Source organism: Chlorocebus sabaeus, chromosome 13 (genome assembly GCF_047675955.1).
Source record: "Chlorocebus sabaeus isolate Y175 chromosome 13, mChlSab1.0.hap1, whole genome shotgun sequence".
Classification (NCBI taxonomy): domain Eukaryota; kingdom Metazoa; phylum Chordata; class Mammalia; order Primates; family Cercopithecidae; genus Chlorocebus; species Chlorocebus sabaeus.
In genome coordinates, this window is record NC_132916.1 from 43,453,864 (window position 1) to 43,477,326 (window position 23,463).

Below are 23,463 nucleotides of genomic sequence, written 5' to 3' on the forward strand. Positions count from 1 at the left end.
TACTTTAAATGTCTACATTTACATAAAGTACATAAGGTACATTTAAGTACAGTAGCTCATTTATGACTCATTTAGTCATAAATGAGCTACTGTATTTAGTAATGATATAATTTAGAAATAATTATATCATTATTTATTTGTAATATAATTTACAAAATACTATTTGTAATATAATTTACAAATAGTTTCCTGCCGATTTTGAAAACTTTCTTTTTCAGAGAATCAGCATGTACAGAACAGATAAAAAGGAAGATGCTTTGCTAGCTGGGGTGGTTGGAGGTGGAGCCACAGAGGCTGTATGTGGTTAGAGATCACGCATATTGTCAATCACCTTACCACCTCGCATTTTCTCCTTCCAATCTCTTACCCCAAGCCTTCCAGGCCAGTTGCTTATTAATATTATCCATGTACAGATTTTACTTTAAACGTCACTGGAAGAATTTTCTGTTTGGGTTTTAAAAAGTGAAGGTCACAGAAAACCTGTTGAAGAGTTTTAGTCAACGAACATTTACTAAATGTTTTCTAGTGCCAGGCATACAGTGCTAAGCATGAGGATATGAAAACAGCAGAAACGTCATTTTTATTTTTGAGTTGTACAAATCCTACTGGGGAAAAGGAAGTGAGGAGGTGAGAAGGTTCACAGAGTCATAAACAATGAACTATAATAGCAGTGTATGCAGAGAATGCAGGAAAGGAAGAGAAGGGGGAGGGGGTGGGGTGTCTTAGTGTTGTGCAACCAGGGAGGGCCTCAGAGGGGCTGTATCTATCTTGGCAGGTGGAAGGAGCAGGGTGAAAGCCATTCCAGGTAGAGGGAATGCAGATATAAGAAGTACTCAGATGTGCTTGGTGTGTTTTTTGGAAGAAAAAGGGTCTGTTATACAGTGGAAGATGCATGAGGACGGTTATGAAGGAAACCAAAAAAGGTAGGCTGAGACTGAATTACAAAGGCTTTGTAGGCTGAATCAAAACGATTCAACTTTTAAGGCCACATGGACCAGTGTGGTTTGCAAGAAGACTGTGTGGAGTGATGACGACTTTCCTTAGTGCTACAGTGGGGGAGAGACTGAAGAGGGGAGATGCTGGCAGTATGAAGATCAGTTGGATGAACATCACTGTCAGTTTTCTCCCTGTGTGCTCGCCTGTCATTCCAACAACAAAACCGACCAACCAGAACATCAACTTTTTTCTTACAGGTCTCATCAAGTTTTCCAGTTTTGGTTTATGAGCTACATTTAATCAGTAAAATGTAAGCTCCACAAGGCCAGGAACTGGGGGCTATTTTATCTCAGGCGTATCTCGAGGCCATGGGCAGTGTCTGACACGTAGTTGACACTCATCCAATACCTGCTGAAGAGATACATGATTTCTTCCAAATAGTGATTGTGATCTGGAGCATATCTCTCACGGCTTTGTCCCAATCACCACCCAATCTGATAAGCACCATTTCCATGAACTGCTCTGTACAGGTGAGGACACTATACAAAAACATGCCTAGAAGAGTCTTCCTGCTGAGGGGGCCACTCAAACTCACGGTCATCAAAACTTTCTGTCTCTTAATAAGTGAACATGGTTCTTACTGCTCTCAAGGTTTTTCCTAGAAGACTATCTCAATAAGGATGCTGTTGAGAAGGGGCAGAGAAAGCTTTATCAGCTTCTCTTTCATTTTGCAATCTATTTATATTCTTATTTTTGTTATATATTTCTGTGTTTTTCCCCTAAATTAATGAAATATAGACTTAACCACATATTTACTTTTTCTTAATGCAGATCTTTGGAGCTACATATTTTTTTAAGTATAACTCTGGCTGCTTTCCACCAAATTTAATGTGATGCTTATACTGTAGTTGTTAAGTAGTCTAATATTATATACTCATTCCTTGATCTAGTTATTTGAGAGATTTTTAAATTTTCAAGTAGGTATACCATTTTAAATATGTGTACATTTCTAATGTTATATTTTGATTGGAGGTATGATGTACCTATTTTCCTAAAATTTTCATTGTCTATAGAATATGAAAAATATTGTAAAGAATTTAAGTACTCTATTAGTCTGTTTTGTGTTGCTATAAAGGAATACCCGAGGCTGGGTGATGTATAAAGAAAAGAGGTTTATTTTGGCTCATGGTTCTGCAGATGGTATAAGCAGCACAATATCAGCATCTGCTACTGGTGGGGCCCTCAGGAAACCTACAATCATGGCAGAAGGTGAAGGGGGAGCAGGTGTCACACATGGCCAGGGGGGCAGCAAGAGAGACAGGGGAAAGGGAAAGAAGGTAGCAGACTTTTTTTTTTTTTAAGTAGAGACAGTTTGGCTTTTGTTGCCTGGGCTTCTCTCAAATTCCTGAGGCTCAAGTGATCCCCCTGCCTCAGTCTCCCCAAGTGTTGGGATTACAGGCATGAGCCACCGTGTCCAGCCAGATTCTTTTTAACAACCAGACCTTGTGGTAACTAATAGAGTGAGAACTCACTCATTACCCTGGAGGAAGGCACCAAGCCATTCATAAGGGATCTGGCCCCATGACCCAAACATCTTTCATTAGACCCCATCTTTAACACTGGGGATCACACTTCAACATGAGATTTGGAGAGGACACACATCCAAACTGTATCAATTACCTAATTTTCAATTTCACTGTACCACTATTTCAATTCTTCCTTTTAACTGTATTGCATAGCTCTGTTATTTCTTCATTGTATGGGATTAACATTTATTTTTATTTTAAGGTATTATGACCACTGTTTTCAATTCCAGCCTTTTTATTTTTTTCCCCAATTAGGCCTTTTGTTGATATCTCTGCTTTCTGGATTTACATCTACCTAATTAGAGATCATAGGTTAAAATTCTTTCCATATATAAGAGAGCAGGATAAATCTAAACTCAATTTTCATAATTTAGAATAGGATTTGGGAAGGTGCTAATGTATTTCTGGTGGATCTAAATGTATTGCTGGATTTTTCTTGTTTATACCACATATTTCTGCCTTTTATGGAAAATTCAACGTAGCAATATATGTGGGTTATTTTATGATATCAAATTTTTTGCATTCATATGGCAAAACCAGATTGCTGTTAATTCTCTTCCCTTCTTTGCTCTGATCACTAGGAAACCTGAAGATACATTTCCGTACAAAGCCCAGATGATTTACCAACTGGCAGAATGCACTGCTATGTGCTAACCTTACCTGAAACTTCAATACGCCTTAACTTTTTATTCTCTGTTTTTCCACAGCTCTGACTGAATCATACCTATTTTCCGGCACTCCGATTTTTTTGCAGAATGAGGCAGGAAACAGATAGATAGTCTGGGATATTACTCACTTTCTAATGAATTGTGGCAGACATTGAGTTTGAAAGGTAACCAATCATGTATCCTAATTTTCTTTTCAATTTTTTTTTTTGAGATGGAGTCTCGCTCTGTCACCCAGGCTGGAGTGCAGTGGCGCAATATCGGCTCACTGCAAGCTCCGCCTCCTGGGTTCCCGCCATTCTCCTGTCTCAGCCTCCTGAGTAGCTGGGACTACAGGCGCGTGCCACTACGCCTGGCTAATTTTTTGTATTTTTAGTAGAGACGGGGTTGCTCCGTGTTAGCCAGGATGGTCTCCATCTCCTCATCTTGTGATCCACCCGCCTCGGCCTCCCAAAGTGCTGGGATTACAGGTGTGAGCCACCGCGCCCGGCCCATATATCCTAATTTTCTAGAGAATTTCTAAACATTTTTATGATTATCCATAAAACAAACTCTAAAAAATCGATTTCTAACTCCCAAATACTCCAAATATCTTAACCCTACTATGAAAAAGCAAATACATCTTCCCACCAGTAAACATTCTCAATCTTATCTCTCTCCTCTCTACTCCACAATCCTACTCCCCTCCGTGTTTCCTCCTTGTTAGTCTTAAAATTTGGCAGTATTATACTTACTGAGTAAATCTCTCTCAGCAATATTTTGTACTGGTGTTTGCAGCAGTGGATAACTTTTAGGGGGAATCTGAAGAAAAATCCTTTTGCTGCCTTCAAAATGAAAGGTTATCATAATAAACTCATCTACTGTAAAAATCCATTCTGTCTCTTTTACCATTCTTGGATACGATGTCTTCCTCACCTTTTTTCTTTGAAAGCTAGTTCTTAATCATTTTGGCTTCCAGGAGTTGGCTATTGTTTTTCTATTTTACACACTTAAGTTGTACTGGCAGAATGTTTTCTTTGAGGATTAAATACTCTGGTCTATTCTAAATGTCGTCTCTTAGCTTACAGAACAGTTTTGCAAATCAGATTACATTTTTTCAGATATCTTATTAACTTGTCAGCTTCCATGTGGCCTGTCTATTTCCTCTGCCATATTTATATTCACCACAGTGGGTGAAATCTTATTGTTGGCTCCTACCCGTCCTACCTCCCTACCCTTCTCACAGGGCCTCAATTTCCTGTTCAGGAATTATCTATACTTCCTTATATTACTCAGTCTTCACGGGATATGAATCCCGTGAACTTTGCAGAAGACTTCTATCATATCCCTTTCCATTCTCCAAGATCCCCAAAGAGGCTGAATGTAACTGAAACTCTCACAATTAGTTTCTTTCTCCAGGGACTTTGTGTCTTGAGTAGACTAACAGAAGGGTGGAAGAAACAGTCATGTTACTAATGAAGGTGTCCCAGGGATAATACAGCTATAGAGATCCCCTATGCCAACTTGACACTTTTTGTTCCAAGTTGCTCTTCAGCCCTCTCTCTGATTCTGTAACATCTCTATGTCCTATTACATTCGCTTTCTGCTCAATACAGCTATTGGTTTCCATTGTAAAACAATGTTACGTGGTATATTCACATAAGTTCTTTTCTACATGTGTCACCTTCTCTTGCAATGTCATATTTCACACATTTTTGCACTTGTCAATGTCAATATCATCTTTGCTTTACTCTTATTCTGTAGTAGCATTTCCAAAAATTGTTCTGAAAAATAATTGTAATTTACTGTTAGCAGATGTCGCTTCATTTTTTTTTTAAATAAAGGAAGGCTATTGTTAAGTAAGTGTGGAAAATGCAAGGATAAATAAAAGTTAATTCACTTTTTTTGTGCATTCTAAATTTCCAAGAAAGAATACAGGATGTAGCTCTTCCCAAACATATTTTTAGTATCTACACAGATACAGATTTATCCTGCCATATCAAAAGAAACTAGTGGTCTTTAGAACATATTTTGGGTAATCATATTCTAGATGCTGCTATATTTACCATCTCCAGTGCGAATTTTAGTTCCCTTCCAGCTTATAATAGAGCAGTGCTACCTTTTAAATTTATTTTTAATACTGATCCTTCCTATTTAATATTCATCTCCATCCTATCTGTTTGTAATTCTCGTGGTTGAGTTTCTTACATAACATTTGAAAATACTGAGGATTGACTTTTTTTATGGTGCTACAAAATATTTTAACTGAGCTACAAGGTTTCAAATTTTTGAATATGCGCCTGTAATCAAAGTTTACTACAGGTACTTCATGTTTCTATTAGTTTTTCGATAGCTTAGACTTCTGCTGGGATTCTTAACTATTGTTCAGTGTTTCTAACTGTAACTTTCCTGAAACACGTGTCACAAATCAGTGGTACTTCTTCTCCTGCTTTTGCAATATAAATTTAAGAATCTTGAGCTGATATCAATGTGGGGTCTATCTACTTCTGATGGTGATTTGTTCTTAAAATACTCCTGAGCCTCAGTGATGAAATCAGAATGTCAAATTATGGTGGTTTAAAAGTCCTCCTACGAGGTACACAGAAAGATGAACTGTCCTAGACATCTTAGTAAATTGTCTGATCTACATAAAAAGTGTGTTGTATAAAACTTTATCAACTATTTAAAACCAACTTATTCATAATTTGCTATGTTGGTGTTCTATTACATGAATGCTGATTTAAAAACGTTTTGATATGAATACAAATAGCTCAAGAACAGACCTGGGGTAAAATAAATTTTCTGGATCACATTCCTAATGGCCAATTCCCCTGAATGCATTCATCAAATGAAAATCAATTGTCAGGGACTAAGTAATTGGGAGAAATAGGTAAGTGATGATGTTAAAACAATCCAGTATTAATCACTTCTCACCTGCCAACACCACTTCAGAGAATAAATATTTATCGATTATAGCATTATTATTCAAAATAAAAAGATACTGAAAATAATCTAATTGTCCAACGTTTAGAAACTATAAGAAAAAACATGCTAAGAATATGGGTCCCTATAACTAAAGCACTCTACAGATACAAAAATGAAAGAAGAACATCTTAAATTTTTATCATAAAAATAAAAATACAAAAAACCTACATGTAATAAAAACATGTTTGTATAGTGATGAGGACAAAGCAGACTGAAAGAATAGTTATTTGCAATGGAAGTGTTCTTTGTAGCCATTTGTTTACTAAAGTTCACCGTACAGAATTAAAAAATATCCTTACAAAGTCTTAGGCAAATTATTTTATCTATAGGCAAACTATAATATGTGGGTATTATAACTATATATATATACACATCAAGTATACACATATATAGAAACACATATATATGTAAACTTAAAACACTGAGTGAAAAAGTATCCTAATCAAATATGATATATATTTAGAATAAATACGTATGTGTTTTTCTTTGTATGCTCTATTATCCTAATTGAGCCCAGACACAAAAGGATGCAATCCTTATTTCCTCCAAATTGTCTCACCTCCACATAAATCATGGAAGAAGCTAAAACCAAGGTCATCTTAGTATATCATATCCAAAGCAATGAGAACATCCTGGCATTGGATACTCAAGGACAAGTATTCTAAAAGCAGAAACCTGTTAACTAAAATAACATTAGTTAATTTTAAACATAACTTTTAAAAAATATAGTGTTCTGGGGTATTTTGGTTTGGGCTTAATCCTTAGTATATCCTACTGAACTGAACAAATGAAGTTATTTGGTAGTGGAAAAATCGAAAAAAGGGAGGAAGAGGCATAATGCACCAGGGGATCACATTACCCTGGCTGAGAAGGTAACAGAGTCCACAATGAACAACATTTAACACTAGAACAGGAGAGATACAGAGGAATACAGAAGTTATCTATTTACTTTGGAAAGATCTAAGGTAGAATAAAATCTAAACAGAGAGGAAATGTAAGATTGTGAGGGTTGTATGTTGTGGTCAAGAAAGTGCTTGAGAGACACAAACAAAGTCAAGCAGCTTTTCTCATTAAACATTTATTGCTCTGCTTAAATCTGTTTGAAGGAGCATAGCAATACATGAAATACTGCATTGGGTAAGATCTACTCTTTCCCCAGTTGGAATGCTGAGGCTAACTCAAATCTGATTGACGTGCAACTGAAGTATGTGACAGTTTTTCCATAATGTCAGCATTTAACACTGTCAACATTAAAGATGAGGCCCATTCCAACAACCCTTAGTGGACACTTACGATATTCATAAAGTTGTCCAAAACCTTTCAAGAAAATAGCATCAGCGGCCTTTAAGAGGATACAAAAATCCTTTCTTAATCTATCAATAAAAGGCAGTTAAATTTAAAATTCCTGCCTTGCTCCAAGCAGTGGATAATTAATGAAACCTTGACTCAGGAAGAGCTCCAAAGCACTTGATACAGGGATGCTGGCCTTTAGGACTGTTTACTTGGTAGCTAAGTGTCTCACCCCCTCAATTACATAAAAACTATAATATTTATATCTTACTTGCCAGGCTTTATTCATTTAAAAAAGTTTTTATTTGTATTAACATTAAAATAATTCTTAAAGAAAAAAATTCATCCACAAGCCTGCCACTACACTAAACTTCTTTAATTTGTCCATAGGCACATACAATTTGTAGCTATAATCACACCATACATAACACAATAGAGCCAGTTTTTAAAGGCGCTAACATTTGCTGACAGTATGTTCTGCCAAACTTTCCCAGCTTGCTCATTTAATTAGTACATATTATAAGAAATTCAGTGTAAGCTACAGCTTCATTGAAATATAAAAATTCCATAGATTCCTTCTAAATATATGTCACAAATGGCATATTTTACCAAAAATGTAGTTTAAGACGCTTTATAATTCATATTTATATACCACTTTTCATCTTACCTCTTCTCCAGACAGATAGTAGGCTGAGAGTAGTCCACCAACAAAGCGTATATTTACTTCAAAGACAGAAATTTCAGCATTCTATGAAAAAAAAAAAAATCAAACATGATAGTACACATTTCAGAAAACCATAATTGTGATAAATTATACTAAATACTTAAATTTTGTTCAAATCTTATGCTTACCCAGAGAAATTTACATACAGGGGGAAATGCTCTCCCTTTTAAAATTAAAGTATTAAATATCACTGTGCATTACATATATCAAAACATCACTAATGGACCCCCAAAATCGTACAATCATTATACAATAATTTTTTAAAATAAAGGAAAAACATACTTAAAATAAAGGATATGGTGTGTCTTTGTGTCCCCACCAAAATCTCATCTTGTAGCTCCCATTATTCACACATGTTGTGGGATGGACCACATGGGAGATAACTGAATCATGGTGGGCGGGGGTCTTTCCCGTGCTGTTCTTGTGACAGTGAATAAGTCTCATGAGAGCTGATGGTTTTAAAAAGGGAGTTTCCCTGCACAAGCTCTTCCTCTCTTTGACTGTGTCCATCCATGTAAGATGTGACTTGCTCCTTGCCTTCCACCATGATTGTTAGGCCTCCCCAGCCATGTAAAACTGTAAGTCCATTAAACCTCTTTTTCTTCCCAGTCTCAGGTATGTTTTTATCAGCAGTGTGAAAATGGACTAATACAATAGATAAAAATAATTTTGACTCCTAAACAAAATTATAAAAATATTTGCAAAATAAAGTTCTTTCCTCTCTCTTCAACAGCAGATACAATACTTGATATTCCCTATTTGTGTAAACGCAATGGGGCCAGGGCATTTTTTTTTCTGATCTGCATTCTCCTTTATTTTATTCGTTTGTCTGCTTCTTATTCCTGAAAGGCCATTCAGTCTACATTAGTCTAGGAATCTAGTAGTTCAACATTAGTCTAGGAATCTTTTCATCATGATGCACAGCTGGACTGTAAATAGGATTTGAAGTCCGAGGATTTGGGTCCTAGTGCTGGTTTCCAACTTTTTGCCTGTGGCTTGGGATTGTTCTTCTCATCTCTGAGAAGATAATTCATCTTTGCATAAAGGACACGATAATCATGTATGCTATACCATGGTGAAATAGTCCTTATTTACATCAATAATAGCTTGCTTTTATTATTTACAACGTACCAGGTGCTGTGCTAATGTCTTAATACAAACTATCTCTTTTAGTCCTCACAATGACCTTATGAATTAATTACTATTCTTATGTCCATTTTAAAATGATGAAGCCGAGACTTATAGTGGTTAATGTTACTTTTTGAAGTTCAGACAACTAATAATTGGTAGAAGCAGGATTTGAACTTGAGTACTGTGACTCTTGATTCAGGGCTCTGCTAGTATGACTTCTATACACCTCACATGATAATGCCCCCAAGTCTCTTTATTCATGGTCATATAATTAGTAATTACTGCCAATATTTTATATTCGATTAGTAAATAGATCCGTCTTACATTCTGTTACTAGATAAGTTAGAATAGTTAACCTACTATTTAGATTATAAAGTACATTTCAAGCTTTAGTTACCTTCTTTTCATGTTCATTGGGCCTACTGAGTAGTTGTTCACTTTTGCCTAACATCAAACCACTCACTAATAATCATGGGACTCACAGCAATTTAAAATATATGGAGTCAATATCTGGCAGATAAACTTAGTCAAAATCATGAGATATTATTTCCTTTAACAAGCGTTTATTAAGCAACTACTATGTGCCAGATCCTGTCCTAGGTTATAGGGAAATGGCAATAAAGACTGATAAGGTCCTCAAGGTCACTTGAGTCTACATTTTAGTGGGATAAAACATTTCCACAAAAAAAGGTGATAAGTATTCATTTTATCCTTACATGCTCTCTATAAAAAGGTTTAAGGATCTAACAATTAAAGCCAAATAATTGCTTAAGTTAAAAAAATTCAAAAAAATTCCTATAAAAGGACAATTATGAAAACAAGTTAGGAGACAGAATTATTAGGTCAAAGTTAGGCAAAAACATCACAAAATAAGACTGGTGTGTTTAACCGTATTTTATGATTTGTAATGTGCACCTGATACAATCTGATTAAAAGTACTCTATATAGGTGTAATTTAACTTTGAGGTCTATCACTCTGAATGAGTTTTACATAAATACTGGCAAAGGCTTTAATGTTCTACAAAATTACTGATAAGGAAAAGGGAAGATAATCCATACATTTAGTTTGGTTCACGTGACTATGTTTCCTATGTTTAAGAGTAATAATATCTAATAATAAAATGGAATAAGCTTAAACCCTCAAATCACATTCCTCTCAATTAGTACTTGTGTTTTTCAGTTTTTAAACCTGGAAACAGTTTCCCACATTGCTGCCTATTGAAGACTTATAAGATGATCTTATATCCTTATTCTGGCTATAGATTCTTTACATAATGCATTTTCTCTCCCTCCTGTGAAAATCTGGATAATCAGGACCTTTATATAGACATCTGATAAAAATTATTGCAACATGGAGGTCTGAGTTATGTCAAACACCACCAGAAATATATCTTCAGCTAGACATCAATCAACTGTTGGATGCAGTTATTCAACCAGTTATTGATTCAATTACATATTCTAAAACCTAAATTTCATTTATCTTGTACTGTACAATATTGAGAAATGACCTTGCAAGGTGCCATACTCAAGGTAACTTGCTATAGCTCTGGATTTCATGGATCTAACAGTCTGTACAGTGAGCCTGTTTAAGAAGCAAATCTGGCTTGTTAGTTAATCCATGAAGGATCCCAGTGACTGCTATGTCCTTGTCTTTAATAAATCTTGCTCTGGAACATCACACCAGAACCATCACTAGTTCTCAAGTCACCATCTTCTCTGTTTGAAAACCAGAACCACATTCAAATTTCCAACATATAATTCTTTCTCTCTCCTTTTCAAAGTTAAGTTTAAGGAATACAGAAACCTTACTTTGAGGTCGCTTTCAATATTCTAGGTTGTATTATGTTTTTAGGCCAAAAGATTGAAATTTAGACCCTTTAGTTCACTCTTTACAGATCTGTAGATGAAAAAGACTAAGAAGATAAAAATCCTCTCACCACACCAAATTGGTCGGCTATCCTGGAGCAGCAGACTATAAACTGCAGAAATCAGAAAGACCTGGGATTGAAGGCTGATTTGGAAGCCATCTGAGTTTGAGGTCCCAGGTAACTAATTTATTCCGAGTCTTGGTTTCATCATATGTAGAAAGGGACAAAGCATTCCTCCACGACGTAAAGCAATGTACACAATAGCTGACCCAAGTAACGCACTCAATAGACAGTTGTTGCTACCACTGTGCAGTTCAGCCTAAATGAACTAAAACCTACCTTCCCAGGGTCACTGGAAAATCAGAAACTCTAGAGTCATAAATACTCACCTTCTTTGGCCTATTTGAGGTCTTATTTCTCAAGGGCTTAAATATCCTCTTTGGAAATACAGAAGTTGACCAACTTCCTTTGGGGCTTGATATATTTTATATGAAATCTGAATTTTCAAAAGTGAATTTCTACAATTGAGGGTCTCAGGCCATTTCTATAAACTTCTGATTCTAATTCCCATTAAAATATTAAATTTAAATGAATATATTCTTATTAATAATCATGATGTTCTAAAAGTTTTCTACTGACTTACCCTGATGACAGAGGGGGTATCTGGAGCTGGGGGAGGACAGCAGGTAGACAAAGCAGCCTGTAACACTAAATCTTATGAGATTTATCCTAACAATGTGAATTTTGCAGTCTACCTGAGTTTGTTTTAAAATAAACTTAACTTCCCCTTTAAATCTTTAAGATTGCATTCCGGTATGCCCCACGTATTCAGTGGCTTCTAGTACACAGTCTTACGTGAGTGGCAGTTTAAGAAGTAGATCCCATCTTTTATTTAAATTCCATGTACCTATTAGTTAGTCAACCAATAAACAAGAGAAGGTTGGAAATTTTTGGTTAAGACTTACCAATAAAAAAATAAGAATTGGAGGAACTGTTCTTTCATTTTGATTTACTTATATCAATGACCACTGAATCAAAGAACTGACTAAACCAGATTCATCTATAAACTGAATATATGGTATGCCTAAATTTACACCTAAAATCAAGAGGTGAGTATTACAAATCATGAAAAAATTATGTCTCAGTACTAATCTCTATCATTGTCTTGGGTGTTTTAGATTGATAACTTTTACCTTAAATGTATCCCTTTTCTGTATATTTTTGTCTACTCATTTACTACACATATATGTAAATGTATGAGATAAAGTGATAAAGACTGCTAACATGAAAAAAAAAGTCCAATTTATAAATTATTTTGTATGCTTCCCTCCTCCAATCCTAACATCATGCTCCATCTCTGCAAAGAAAGGCTTCTTCCGAACCAACGTATCATGAGATCATGGACAGGAAGTATCTAACCCCATCTAGGCAACAGAGAGAATGGACACTTCAAAACCTGTTTTCAAATAAGTATCTGAAAGACCAACCTCTTCACACTAGACAAGACAGCACTTTAAACAATTCTGAAATTTGATATTTTTATAGGCAACTTATTCACCAAAATTAGCTATACGATAATGTATTTTAATAGATTTCAGTAAGTGAAATAACAGGCTTGACAATGAAAATAACAAATTTAAGTTTTGGTGCAGATTCAGCCAGTTTCCTTTTGCTTGAGGAGTTATATAAAGATGCAAGCTTTTCCCGAGGAACACATAAATTGTTTCTTTGGACCTTCAAGCCTTATGATGTTTATTTTGAGTCACATTTGTATTAGAATTCTCCTTAATTATTATCTTATGATTCCATACAGCATGACAGATCTGATTGATTGCATTAAATGGAAAAATATTACTTGGAAAAGAACTTTTCAGAAATATTTAAATTCTACTCTGAGTGCTTGATTTTTCAGAGCGAACTCAAAGTGTCATAGTTTTCGTTTTTAAAAGGACAATTCTCCGATCCCTACAATCAGTGGCTACTCTTTTGCTAGCTATTCCTCCAAACTCTGTATCAGCTTTCTACTTAGTGAATTATGAGCCTCGGTACGGGGCTGTTATCACACATGAGAATCAAGCAAGCTTTAATAACTGCCCACTACACACCAATGCAATGTTTCTGTTTAATATCAACTGTTTCATTACAATCCAATGTAAATAACTAACAATTGCTCCATTACTAACACATGATAACGATGCTTTATCTTTAATCAATGGCTTTGTCAGAAGCAACATGAGACTTTTCAAAGCCATTGATTAAAGACTGGTAACTACCAATAAGCCTTGTCTATGTTTAGGCTTAGCATATACCTTTATTTATAAATGATACTTCAAAGTGTATGCTGGATTACCACTTTGAGGATTAAAAGCATACAACTCCTTTAAACAGATTAAATTGCAGTATTTCACAGTGTAAGTCAGTGTGTCACAGTGTGTCCGAGGAGCCTTTGGCTTCCTATTTAAGCAACGTGACAAACCTCTTAAGACCACTAACAAAGTGCAAGTTCTGTGGGCCACAAAGATATGCAAATACCTATTCTCTCTATGTTAATAGATTGGTTTTACCATGCAGGTACAGAGGCTCTCAAGCAGCAGCCCTAATTACCATCATAGAGAACAGCACAGTATCCTCTTAAAACCAAAACCCAAATCATCACTCTCGGCAGGTATTCCCTAGCATTCAGATGGAACACACTCAGTAACTTCATTTAATAGGATAATTAATTTAGTTATCTGCACCCACCAGGATGTAACATGGCTCTAAAACAGACCTTTCTCAGGAGTAACACTAGGGCAAAAGTAACTTCTTTCATGCTCTATGGCATGGAACTCTGGACCTAAGCCAAGTACTCAGTCATGCATTTGAGAAGATCCAAAGTTGCTTCCTGAAGTCAACATATATCCTCCTGACAGGGAACCCTACAACTTAACTTTCTTGAAAAGTAGGAGGGCATTCCAACTGGATATGCAAACAATCTGGATCTTTACATTGAAGAAAAAAAAAAGGTCACCGTTGCCACCAGTACTTATGTTCTCCAAAACACAAGGTGTTCATTACAACCAAAGGCATGATCCAGATGCTTGCCGAAGATCACAGTTGCAGTGTGTTGCTAGTTAGTGTCTACAGCAGGCTGATCATCTATCCTTCGCCATGCTCAAGGCTCTGCCTCTCACACTCAGATATCGCTTTACTGCAGTCTACAAATATGGCTTTAAGGAAAATTTCTACACAGCTTTAGCTTTTACAGAGGGTTAATATAAGAAATTGCTATCTGGAGAAAAATTCTACATATTCTATAAAATTCATTACAGAAGATAGTTTTCAATATTTCTCATGTGAGGTTCTAGGTAACCAACATTGTTTTAAGTGCCAGTAAAAACACAATTGAAATCAGAAATACCCAAATAGGAAACCCTTGATCACTTGTTCTTATGTCACTGATCCTCCTGTTGTCAGGGGCCACTACAAATCTGTTCTGGAAATAGGTTAGGTAATAACAGGTAGACCAACTGACTTGAACTCCAGATCATCTGTAACTATATAAACAGATGACACAATACAGCTACCCTTCCACCTGAGCTCTTCTTCCAGCTGAGTATAGCATAGGCTGTCAGGAAGTAGGAAAGACAGCTTAAGTTCTCATTCATTTAACACACATTTATCAAATCACTATCGAACAACAAACTCTAATTAATACTCTAATATTAAGATGACATGCCTAACCTCAGAGGACTCAAATTCTCTGGCTGTCTATATATTTCTCAATTCTTTGCATTTCTTCTCCAATTAAAAAAACACAAGGTCACTGAGTTAGGCAGACTGTGTTAATCAAACCTGAGATCTTGCTGCATAATTTGGGACAGACTAATTAACCACCTATTCATCTATAAGTACAGGGAAAAATATCAGTTACTACTCTGTATGCTTGTCACAAAGATTAAACAAGATACACCCATGAAAAAAATCACATATTATAATACTTGGTATGTATCACAAACTACTAATTTTTTTTTTTTTTTTTTTTTTTTTTTTTTTTTTTTTTTGAGATAGAGTCTCACTCTGTTGCCCAGGCTGGAGTTTTTTTTTTTTTTTTTTTTTTTTTTTTTTTTTTTAATAGATATGGGGTGGAAGAGGTCTTACTATGTTGCCCAGGCTGGTCTTGAACTCCTGGGCTCAAGAAATCCACCAGCCTGGGCCTCCCAAAGTGTTGGGATTACAGGTGTGAGCCACCACGCCTGGCCAAATAGTAGTTTCCTCTTTCATTTCTTTCCTACCGAGATAGCCTGGTACTAGCTAGGGTTCTCTGACTACTTTTCCTGCCAGACTAAATGCCCATATGAGTAAATACTTGATCCTTAGAAGATACTTAGTAAATAATACATGAGTGAATGAAGAGTGACCAACCAAGAATCAGTTTTAGATTCTTTGTCCTAAGATTACTTTGAGCTAAAATTAGAAAACTTATTCATGGAGTCAATACTTAGGGTTTTCTCCCAATATCTATGTGTTTCTACAGATACTTGAACTGAATACAAGCTCCTTCTGTGAAGTCCTTGCTCCTTACTCCCCAGAACATATTATCCCAGTGACTTATTTTAAGCCAGCTATTAAAGTCATTTGAACTTTGTGCTACCAAGTATGCAAAATGAATCAACTTCCTATGCCCTAATGAAAAGAAAATGAGTTTTAGTTAATTACAGTATAAACCAATAGAAAACTTTACACTTTTCAGTGATATAAATTGGATATTTCACATTAACAAATTTATTCTTGAGTATAAAATTTGTTTATACTTAGGAGCACCATAGGATAAGCCAACTCTCAACAATTAGTATTTGTTTTGTTTTTATTTTCCGTTTGCAATAAATTTAGATGCATTAACTTTTCTTTTCTTTTCTTTTCTTTTTTTTTTGAGTCTGAGTCCTTCTGTGTCACCCAGGCTGGAGTGCAGTGGTGCAATCTCGGCTCACTGCAACCCCTGCCTCCCAGGTTCAAGCTATTCTCCTGCCTCAGCCTCCCGAGTAGGTGGGATTGTAGGCACGTGTCACCGTGCCTGGGAAATTTTTTGTATTTTCAGTAGAGATGGGGTTTCACTGTGTTAGCCAGGATGGTCTCAATCTCTTGATCTTCTCATGATCCGCCCGTCTTGGCCTCCCAAAGGGCTGAGATTACAGACGTGAGTCACTACGCCTGGCCAACTTTTTTAATAATACCCTTACACTGTCAAATAGAATATCTTATCAGGAAAAAGTTTTAACTAAAATGTAAGTAACAATATTTATAAGCTGGAATTATACTACATGTTATTTAGTATAATTTTTCTTTTTTTTGGTAAAGCTTTTTCAATTTCTCCTTTCTCCATATAAATGAGAAAAATTTCTCAATTTTTTTGAAGAAAAATCCTGTAATTTTAAAAATAATCATTTGGATTTCTGGATAGAATGGGTGAATATAAGACAAATTCTTATGTGAAATATTAAAACCAACTAGAATACAGTAAGCTGAAAAACTTCACAACACAATGATTAGAAAAGTAAATCAATATACCTCTCCTGAATTTATATGTTACTATTTTTAATATGGGAAACATTGTTTGTTGTTGACAATATATTTTTTAAAAGGAAAACATGGTAATACCCAAAGAGAGACCTGCAACAAATATTTTTCAAGACCTCTTATATTAAGAAAATAGTGTAATAAACACATTTGAGAAATGTGGCTGTAATTTTTTGAAATATATTTAATTTTTATAAATACATAATAGTTGTACATATTTTAAAATTATATCTTGAAAGGTATAACCCAAAACTACCATTAACAGGCCTAAAATATATATGCAAAAGTCTGCATACTAATTGAGTGAAATTTTATTAAAAAATAAAATAAAAATTTAAATAAACAAAGAAAACTTCAAAGTTCAGTATCTTAGCAATAACTCAGTGTTAGTCTAATCCCTTCATCTTACAAGTAAGGAAGCCCAGTAAATTCTTCTTCTCTTCTCCACAGTCTGATATCCCCTATTAAATTCATCTTTCCTTCTCCCAGGTCCCCAGGACCCACGGACCCCACACTGAAGACATCCTGTGGTGGTCTGAGGGCAGCCAACTGTCTTCTGTTATAGTAACATCTCGTCTGTTACCTTTGTACTTACTCATTTTAAATAGAACTGCTCCTCATCCTCCACCAACCCCAACCCCTGGCCCCAAGTCCAGAGCTCCTCAGACTACCACAGGTCGCAGAGGTTGTGAAAAGAAAAAAAACTGCTATGATATTTGAGGAGGTTTGGGGCAACAATGCTACAATTATCAGATGGACAAGTCCAAGATTCAGTAAGAAACTTGGACACTATTCATAAGTCAAGTGTTATTAAAGTTTGTTTTCCAGTTTTCCATCATTAGTGTTTTAGAGGAATTTAGTTATTATTCCCTTACCCTTTCTTGAAAAGAGAGATATCAATAGGTCTCATATATAGCTAAAGATAAGCCTACAGGTTTTTGAAGGTAGGTAGCTGATTTTAATAAGAAGGTAGAACCAAATAAGTTTTTTTTTTTTTTTTTTTTTTTTGGAGATGGCATTTTGCTCTACTGCCCAGGCTGGAGTGCAATGGTGCAATCACGGCTCACTGCAACATCCGCCTCCTGAGTTCAAGCGATCCTCCTGCCTCAGTCTCCTGAGTAGCTGGGATTACAGGTACACACCACCATGCCCAGCTAATTTTTGTATTTTTAGTAGAGATGGGGTTTCACCATGTTGGCCAGGCTGGTCTCAAACTCCTGACCTCGTGATCTGCCTGCCTTGGCCTCCCAAAGTGCTGGGATTACAGGTGTGAGCCACCACGCCCGGCCCACAGAAGTGTTATTAAGAAAGTAAGCCTCCAAAATGAAACAGTTTTTTTCCAGTGCTTTAATTTTTCATATTTAGCTCTATCAATATCAGCACTACCACAGGTCACTCTAATCAAATAGCTCCATAACCTTGAGCAAATCACTAGCTCCTCATGCCTGTTCTCTCATGTTTAAAATAGAAGGGTTTAACACATTGATCCCCAAGGTTCCTTAATATTGATTGGAATATGGTCTCCTTTATATTCTAGATTCAATTATTAGGCAAATTAAACACAGACTCATCTGCCTGTCTTTAAGGTGCCCCAAATCAGGTATATATAGCAATTAATTAGGGGAGTAGAAACAAAATATTAAACTTTTAATTTATATAAGTTTTTAATTGAAATAGATGGGGGAAAAACTTAGCTTTACTGATCCTTAATATTCTGCCTAACACTGGTGTCCTCATTTGGTCTCTGAGAGCAAGAGTGCCACAAAGCAGAGGCAACAGTGAGAAATTCTCTTTGTCCACTTTCAACATACAGAATGTTACTTGTGCATGGTGACTGGGATTTACAGATACTATCAAATGCTTACCCAACAGACAAGAGACTTACGAGAATTTCTGCAAAGTGGTCTCAGATTAGAAATACTGATAATGCACGCTTAAGTGAATGACTAAAAAATTCCATGGCCTACATGTTTTCTTTTCTTAGAGTAAGTTGTCAATATCATTATAAAGTAAAACGACGGCTATCAAATCAGAGCTGATAAGATGTAGTCCTCCCCATCTGAAATTATCAAGAAGTATTAGAAGTATTCACTATCCTTAATTCTGATTCTTTCCCTCAGTATACAATGGGCCTTGAAATATTTGCTGAGAACAATGGCACACAAAATTTAAGAATATATATCACATATATAATCAATTTGTTTTTACTGAGAGGTGTATAAGATCCACAAAATTTGAAGCTTTCTTTACGGGAAAATGAATGCTGCTGCTGCTGCTGGAGACACCATGACACCGTGTAAAAGCATAAGCACTGGAGCCCCACGGACCTACATCAGAATCATAGCTCTTGACACACAACCAGCTGTGCAGTCTGGAGTAAGCCTCTGAGGTGTAGATGTTTAATATACAAAGGTGTGAAATTAATGTCCATCTCATAGCATTGCGGTGGGACTGAACAAGAATACTAGGCACATGTAGGTCTCAATAAATACTAATTTATTTTCTCTTACCCTTACTTTGCCAAAAAACAAGACACAAATTTGTGTAGTAAGTGAGGACAATTTAAGAACACAGTATAAGATAATAATATTTGTACTATCTAAAGTTGCATTATTTTTGTTAGAGTACATTACAATACAATAATAGGGCCCACTACAGAATTTATCCATGTTAATTGAAATTTAAGGACTGAATTAGCAACTCTTATTTAACTTACCACATTAAAATCTAAATTTTCTTCAACCCATGATTTTGCTTCTTCAAATTCATTTTTCATTTCCATAATAAAAAGTGTATCCAGGGCATCTACTATAGTTGCTCCTTTGATATTACCTGAAAATAGCAGAAAAATATTTGATAAAATACTTTGGCTAGATAAAATATATGTAGATTGACCACACCTAAGACAGGGAGAGGGTAATGCTGGATTTATTAATAAGCAATAATATTAAACATAGTCTAAAATTCTTTCAATGAAAGTATAAAACGGCACCAAACCAAAAATTATCACAGGCTATTGACTGATATACTAATCTTAAAAGTTTCTTCTGAGTTATAAAAAATAAATGTCTCAGAAATTTCTCTTAGAAATTTCATTTGTGATTGCATTCTCTCTTTTTCCTTTTTTTTTGTTTTTTTTTTGGAGATGGAGTCTCACTGTGTTGCCCAGGCTGGAGTGCGGCGGCGCAATCTCAGCTCACTGCAATCTTCATCTCCCGGGCTCAAGTGATTCTCCTACCTTAGCCCCCTGAGTAGCTGGGATTACAGGTGCATGCTACCATGACGGGCTAATTTTTGTGTTTTTAGTAGAGACAGGGTTTCACCATGTTGGCCAGGATGGTCTCAATCTCTTGACCTCGTGATCCACCCGCCTAGGCCTCCCAAAGTGCTGGGATTACAGGCGTGAGCCACTGCGCCCGGCCTGTGATTGCATTCTCTAGCAAGAAAAGAACAGGTCTAAAACCAAGGAGCAACAGACTTATTAAGACTAATGTAATCAAAGTGCATCTGTGCAAAACTCTAAATATAATTAGATCTAAAATTGTTTAGTGATAGTTCTAAGAAGACGTTACTCTAAAATGAAATTTCACCCCCGTATGAACTCTGACTGATGCTAACTGCCCTCCATCCTCTACAAGTCCTGACCTCTGTGGTTTACTTCCTCTGAATTCCAATGACATGGAGACTTCATGTTGCCCTGGCATTCATCACCTTCCATCTTGTATTAAAATTACACATGTGCATCTTTTAGTCTATTAACTTCTTTCTTCTTTTGAGACAGGGTCTTGCTCTGTCCCCCAGGGTGGAGTACAGTGGCGCAATCATAGCTCATTGTAGCCCCAGACTTCTAGGCACAAGTGATTCTCCTGCCTCAGCCTCCTGAGTAGCTGGGATTATACGTGTGTGCCACCATACCTGGCTAATTTAAAAAATTTTTTTGTAGAGATGAGTCTTGGTATGTTGCTCAGGCTGGTCTCAAACTCCTGGCCTCAAGCAATCCTCCCACCTTGGCCTTCAAAGTACTGGAATTAGAGGCATGAGGGATGCACTCAGCCTATAAACTTAGAACAAACAAGTCACGTCTTACTTATCTCCAGATTCCTTATGGTGTCCTGTGGAATTGTGACAATGATGCCCAATTGTAATTGAGTAGTTCAGCTTCAAAACGCATTTTAAAATGTTTTTCTTCATCCTTTCTTCCAGTCTCAAGATGTAACCTTGAAGCAAACTGTAGAAACCTTTTTCCTTAGTCTTAAAATATGCCCCTGAAACATGCTTTGAAACTTCATTCCCTTCCCTTTCCCACTATGCACTCTTTTACCCCATGAACATTTACGTAATTGTATACTTGGATCTAATTATGTGCTTACTTAGAAGTTCCAGGGGCTAATCTTGTGACAGATCAAGGATGGAGACCCAGTTGCAAAATTTCAGAGATTACCTCAAGGCAGTTAGTCAGCAACCCAGTCATTGTTGATACAACGTCAGCCTGCACTCTTTGTGGACTATAGCTAGAGAAAGCCACCAGAACAAGACATGCAGACCTTACACTCAGGCACCCTTCCCATATGCCTCCCAGTCCAAGTTCCATTTTTAAGATCCTCTTCCCAGCCTCAAGTTTGAAGCAGTTTCTAGAGGAGTAAGCCAGCCACCTCTAGTTTTGGAAATAAAAGTCATTTTCCTTTCACTGAACTTCATCCTTGTTATTGGCTGTGCAAGTAGCAGGCAGCCGATCCTACACTCAGGTGCACAATGAATGACTGCTGAAAGACTGGGCACTACACTTCTTATACATAATTAACATTCTGTACGATCCAAGACCGAATCTATAAATATAAATGAAAATTATTTCACTGGCACATGCCTTTCAAATGCCAAGTTGAGAAGTTATTAGAAAACTATAAATAACAGGATATTAAAACACTTGATTTTCAAAAAGATAAAAATTGTAAACCCTATCTAATGATAAGGAGGAAGAAACCTGAAGACACTTGCATTTTGTGACATGTTTTACTGTAATCCAATTTCCTTTAACTTTTTCGAAGCTAGAACTATGGATTCAGAGAGACACTGGAGGGAATATTTTAAAGTGGACATTTTGAAATATGATATCAGCTTCATATTTTCATTGACATTTCATTTCTAGGTTATTAACAGCCTTAAGTTAATATTTTTATTTTTTGTACTGTAGCTTTACATGAGAATAATTGGTCGGGCACAAAATACCTCTCTTTGAGGTGCAGTTTTACTTGAAATCTTTTTACCACTCAAATATTTAAATAAATAGTTCTAGTTTCCTGTTTAAGATGGAATTGGGAGATCACGAATATTTAAGATGTTTTTTTATATTCATTAAAGTTGTTTAGGAAGGAACCAGTCTTTGTCTATGAAAAAGATGGAAGGTTCAACATAACTGGTGAGAAACAACCATGAGAAGGAAGCAGACGTGAAGAGCTCCCCAATGGCTAATAACCGGGAACAGATTCATAATGCCTAATACTTTCTCCAAAAAGGTTGTTTTTAGGGTTAAAACTCAAAATCACTTATCTCAAACGAAAAACTATTTCCTAAGAAGCCAGGTGGTAAAGAACTCACATTTTCCTAACTTCTGCCTGGTTTGCTGAGTGAATATACGGGACTACATATTACACAGATAAGAAATCTGACTGAGGAGCGGGCTAAAGAAGTCAGTTAAAAGTTTTTCTCATCTGTAAAAATGAAAACTTTGTATGCCTTTGTAACAAGTTCCCCTATATTGGCATTTCTATAATAAGAAAATCATTATGCATCTTATTTTAATTTGAAGATGGAATGAGATTAAATACCATTTGAATTATTAATATTTCATTTCCTTATGCTAATACCTGTAGCTCTTTTTCTAAGAGCAAGTTCTTATCTTGATTATGAAAAGTGTTTTTTTACTGAAAAAGCCAATGAAAACCAAAAAACAAAAGTCAGGCCTAAGAGACCTAGCATATTTTTAATGTTCAATAACAAATTTTAAAATCGTAGATGTTTTAACAGAAAACCAAACAATCCCTCTGACAAAGATTACGGCAATTTAACACATTAACTGATTTCTTAAGGGTACGAACGACTTTTATACAGATAAAAGCAAAATGGAGTTATAATTTTTTCAAAAAATGTTATAATAAACAATGAAAAAATAAAGACCTCTGGCTCTGCATGAAGTTTCAGAGTTTCTCTCTTCAATTCATACCTCTCCCCTACCCATGTTAACTGGTAGCTGGATCCTAAAACACTACTTTAGAAGTGTCTGGAGTTACTTCTACTGCCTCTACTTCAGGTATAGGCTCTATTCATCTCAAAACTGTGTCACTCTGATAGACCAACAGTCTCTTTTCTTCTACTTTTCCCAGCTCTTTCTACCTGTTCTTGCAAACCCTGCAATGCCCTTCTCCCAACCTGAGGTCCTACTGGTTCCTCAGAACTTCATGGAAGTATATATTGAACCACCTGGTGCATTGATAATTCACTATTTACATTTTACATGTTGTGTACTAGGCAAATACTTGTGTAAAGACCTGTGCAAAGACTTGTATTATTTTCATTATCACCAGTGCTACAAGTAAAACCAAACACATGGAAGGTTCTAAATAAATGGAAAAGCAACATGTCAGAATTAGGAGCATGGACTCTAATGTTAGCCACCCCAGGGTTGAAGTCCCAGCTCTGCCAGTTAGTAGGTGGCTATCTCTGGGAAAACTCATCTCTGGGCCTCA

General features: G+C 36.0%; 1 protein-coding gene across 2 annotated transcripts in view; it reads right to left on the minus strand.

Annotated features, from left to right (window-relative positions):
- Positions 1-23,463, minus strand: part of MAN1A1 (mannosidase alpha class 1A member 1) — a 170,756-nt gene that overhangs the window by 103,593 nt on the left and 43,700 nt on the right. For both annotated transcript variants that reach the window (XM_008007209.3, XM_008007210.3), the window contains exons 4-5: positions 19,437-19,552; positions 8,109-8,189 (exon numbers count right to left, since the gene is read on the minus strand). In XM_008007209.3, the coding sequence (XP_008005400.1) occupies positions 8,109-8,189; positions 19,437-19,552 (197 nt within the window). The remainder of the gene's footprint in view (positions 1-8,108; positions 8,190-19,436; positions 19,553-23,463) is intronic.